Source organism: Chaetura pelagica, unplaced genomic scaffold (assembly GCF_000747805.2).
Source record: "Chaetura pelagica isolate M959 unplaced genomic scaffold, ChaPel_1.0 scaffold152, whole genome shotgun sequence".
NCBI lineage: Eukaryota > Metazoa > Chordata > Aves > Apodiformes > Apodidae > Chaetura > Chaetura pelagica.
Window position 1 is genome coordinate 288306 of NW_009952434.1, and position 3501 is coordinate 291806.

Here is a 3501-nt window from a genome sequence, read left to right on the forward strand (position 1 = left end):
GGGGGCGGTGGAAGGGGGTGCAGGGGGCTGCCGGGTTGTATCTCAGCCCCACAGCCCGTGCCCACCCCACACCCCTGCAGGGCATCCTCCGCGAGGGGCTGGAGGACGTGAAGCAGTTCTTCAAGGCCAACGGGTCGTGCCGCCTGCCGCTCAGCCCCAGCCTGCTGGTGAAGGGGATCGTGCCCCGGGTGAGTGGCAGAGCTGGGGGTGTTGGGGGGGCTCCTCTGCCCCACCCCTGGCTCGGCCCTGATGGTCTGCGCCTTCCTCTCCACGGCAGGACTGCTCCTATTTCAACTCCAACGCTGTCCCACTGAAGCTCTCCTTCCAGAACGTCGATCCCCTCGGAGAAAACATCCGAGTCATCTTCAAGGTGAGTTCATCCTCCTGGCAAAGCCCAAACCCCCAGCACTGCTGCCCCAGGCCACCTGGGGCTGGCTTGGCTTTGCTCCCCCCCTGCCCCTCGGCTCTGATAGCTCCTCCCTGTCCCTCTCAGTGTGGTGATGACCTGCGGCAGGACATGCTGACGCTGCAGATGATCCGGATCATGAACAAGATCTGGGTGCAGGAAGGGCTGGATATGCGCATGGTCATCTTCCGATGCTTCTCCACCGGCCGTGGACGAGGTAACCCAGTGTCAGGGTGTCCCCCAGGGGCATCACGCCCCAGGTTTGGATGCTCTCAGGCTGGTGACAGCACAAGGAGTCCTGGGGCTCTGCGAGAGAGGAGCTGCTCTGAGCAGCTGTGATCCACCGTTGGGTTTGATCCCACCATCTGTGGGAATGTGGCATTGCAGGCTGTCACTCAATGGTGATGGCTGGGGAGCAGGTGGGAAAAGGGGCTGGGGGTCTTGGTGCCCCCTGGGTGGGATGGATGCATCTCACCCTGCTGTCTTGGCTGCCAGGCATGGTGGAGATGATCCCCAACGCCGAGACCCTACGCAAAATCCAGGTGGAGCACGGGGTGACAGGCTCCTTCAAAGACCGGCCGCTGGCAGACTGGCTGCAGAAACACAACCCCGAGGAGGATGAGTACGAGAAGGTGAGGAGGAGCCTGGCAGGGTCCCTGCTCCTCATTCTCCCCTCTCCAGGGATGAGACCCCTCGCTTCCCAGCATGTCCAGCCTTTCTCCATGCTTGGTGGCTCCATCCTTCCCTTTCTCTATCCTCCTAGGCTGTGGAGAACTTCATCTACTCCTGTGCTGGTTGCTGCGTGGCCACTTACGTGCTGGGGATCTGTGACCGGCACAACGACAACATCATGCTCAAGACCACGGGCCACATGTTCCACATCGACTTCGGCAGGTTCCTGGGCCACGCGCAGATGTTCGGCAACATCAAGAGGTGAGAAACATCTCCAGCATCCTCCTCACCCGGGCTCCTCCCTGCAGGGCTGCAGCTCTCAAGCACTGGTGTTCACCCCGCTTTCACGGGGTGAAATCTCACGCTGTGGTCCTGGTGGTGGGTGACCCCCTGGCCATGGTCACTTTCTGTGCCTGCTTCCCCGGCGCAGGGACCGTGCACCATTTGTCTTCACTTCGGACATGGCCTATGTCATCAACGGGGGGGACAAGCCCTCCAGCCGCTTCCACGACTTCGTTGACCTGTGCTGCCAGGCCTACAACCTCATCCGCAAGCACACCCACCTCTTCCTCAACCTCCTGGGGCTGGTGAGAACTGGGGGGCACACACACCCTTCCCCCTCAGGCAGGGCAGAGGGGTTCTCCTGGCTTCACCCTCTGCCCTGCCTCCCAGATGTTGTCCTGTGGCATCCCCGAGCTCTCCGACCTGGAGGACCTCAAGTATGTCTACGATGCCCTGAGGCCACAGGACTCTGATGCCGATGCCACCACCTACTTCACCAGGTAGAGGACATGGGTGGGTGATGGGACAGGAGAGGGACCCTCATGGAAGGAGACATGGGCACTGGCTCGGCAGGCTCACAGACTCCTCCATGCCGAACGTGGGGTGGCCTTGTTGCAGGTTGATCGAGTCCAGCCTGGGCAGCGTGGCCACCAAGCTCAACTTCTTCATCCACAACCTGGCGCAGATGAAGTTCACGGGCTCTGACACCCGCCCCACCCTCTCCTTTGCCCCCCGCACACACACCCTCAAGGCGTCCGGCCGGATCCGCGACGTCTTCCTCTGCCGCCACGAGCGGGTCTTCAACCCCAGCAAGGGCTACGTGAGTGGGGACGAGGCGAAGGGACAGCTCTGATGGTTCTGTCCCGGTGCTCCTCCCTGGCCCTCTATGGACTTGGAGCACCCTGGGGTCCCGATCCCACAACCAGCCCCATCTCCCCACAGACCTACGTGGTGAAGGTGCAGCGGGAGAGCCCGGGTGACGTGACCTTCATCCAGCGCACCTTTGAGGAGTTCCAGGAGCTGCACAACAAGCTGCGCCTCCTCTTCCCCTCCTCGCTGCTGCCCAGGTACCCCCACAGGCCCCCAGCAGACCCCCAGGGCTGTCCACCATACCCTGGGCTCAGCTGTCTCTCCACCCCCACAGCTTCCCCAGCAGGTTTGTCATCGGGAGGTCTCGGGGCGAAGCGGTGGCCGAGCGGCGGAAGGAGGAGCTCAACGGCTACATCTGGCACCTCATCCACGCAGCCCCCGAAGTGGCAGAGGTGTGGAGCTGGGGAGGGGGTCCCCAGCAGGGGGGAGGGGGTCTGCTGCCTCCCAAGAGGTGGGAAATTGCTTGGGGGTCAATGAACCACGTAGAATATTGGCACACGCACCAGGGACCGGTCCTGAATGGGGGGGGACGTGGTCACCACTGTCATGTCATCTCTTCTCCCCACAGTGTGACCTCATCTACACCTTCTTCCACCCCCTGCCACGGGATGAGAAGGCAGCTGGCACCAACCCGACCCCAAAGCCAGCAGGTAAGGGGGCTGGGGGCAGTGCTGGCTGGCACCATGGGGGTGGTGGCAGGGGGTCCCATCCCACCCACGTCCCTCCTCTCCTCCTCTCCTCCTCTCCAGATGCCACGTGGGCTCGGCCCCTGGGGAAGGTCGGTGGGGAGGTGAAGCTCTCCATCTCCTACAAGAACAACAAGCTCTTCATCATGGTGATGCACATCCGAGGGCTGGTAGGTACACAGTGATGGCAGGGTGGGGGGTCTGCCCCACTGCCAAGCTCACGGGGGTGTCCCTCACTGCCCCACAGCCACCCTTGCAGGATGGCAATGACCCTGACCCCTACGTCAAGACCTACCTGCTGCCCGACCCCCAGAAAACCACCAAGAGGAAAACCAAAGTGGCACGAAAAACCTGCAACCCCACCTACAACGAGATGGTAGGTGGGTTGGGGCTGGGGCTGGGGGGCTCCAGGTGGGCTGTGGCTGAGAGTCTGCCCCCGTCTGCTTCACAGCTGGTCTACGATGGGATCCCCAGGGGGGACCTGCAGCAGCGGGAGCTGCGCCTGAGCGTGCTGAGCGAGGAAGGCTTCTGGGAGAACATCCTCCTTGGGGAGGTGGGCATCCGCCTGCGGGGCCTGGACCTGGC

At 62.8% G+C, this 3501-nt stretch overlaps 1 protein-coding gene across 1 annotated transcript in view; it reads left to right on the top strand.

The window, feature by feature from the left end:
• Window positions 1-3501, top strand: part of PIK3C2B (phosphatidylinositol-4-phosphate 3-kinase, catalytic subunit type 2 beta) — a 25526-nt gene that overhangs the window by 13173 nt on the left and 8852 nt on the right. Inside the window, exons 18-31 of the mRNA XM_010008311.1 lie at window positions 81-188; window positions 278-370; window positions 494-623; window positions 902-1038; window positions 1170-1339; window positions 1509-1665; window positions 1751-1860; window positions 1979-2180; window positions 2303-2427; window positions 2505-2622; window positions 2799-2880; window positions 2980-3086; window positions 3134-3142; window positions 3176-3292. Of these exons, the coding sequence (XP_010006613.1) occupies window positions 81-188; window positions 278-370; window positions 494-623; window positions 902-1038; window positions 1170-1339; window positions 1509-1665; window positions 1751-1860; window positions 1979-2180; window positions 2303-2427; window positions 2505-2622; window positions 2799-2880; window positions 2980-3086; window positions 3134-3142; window positions 3176-3292 (1665 nt within the window). The remainder of the gene's footprint in view (window positions 1-80; window positions 189-277; window positions 371-493; window positions 624-901; window positions 1039-1169; window positions 1340-1508; window positions 1666-1750; window positions 1861-1978; window positions 2181-2302; window positions 2428-2504; window positions 2623-2798; window positions 2881-2979; window positions 3087-3133; window positions 3143-3175; window positions 3293-3501) is intronic.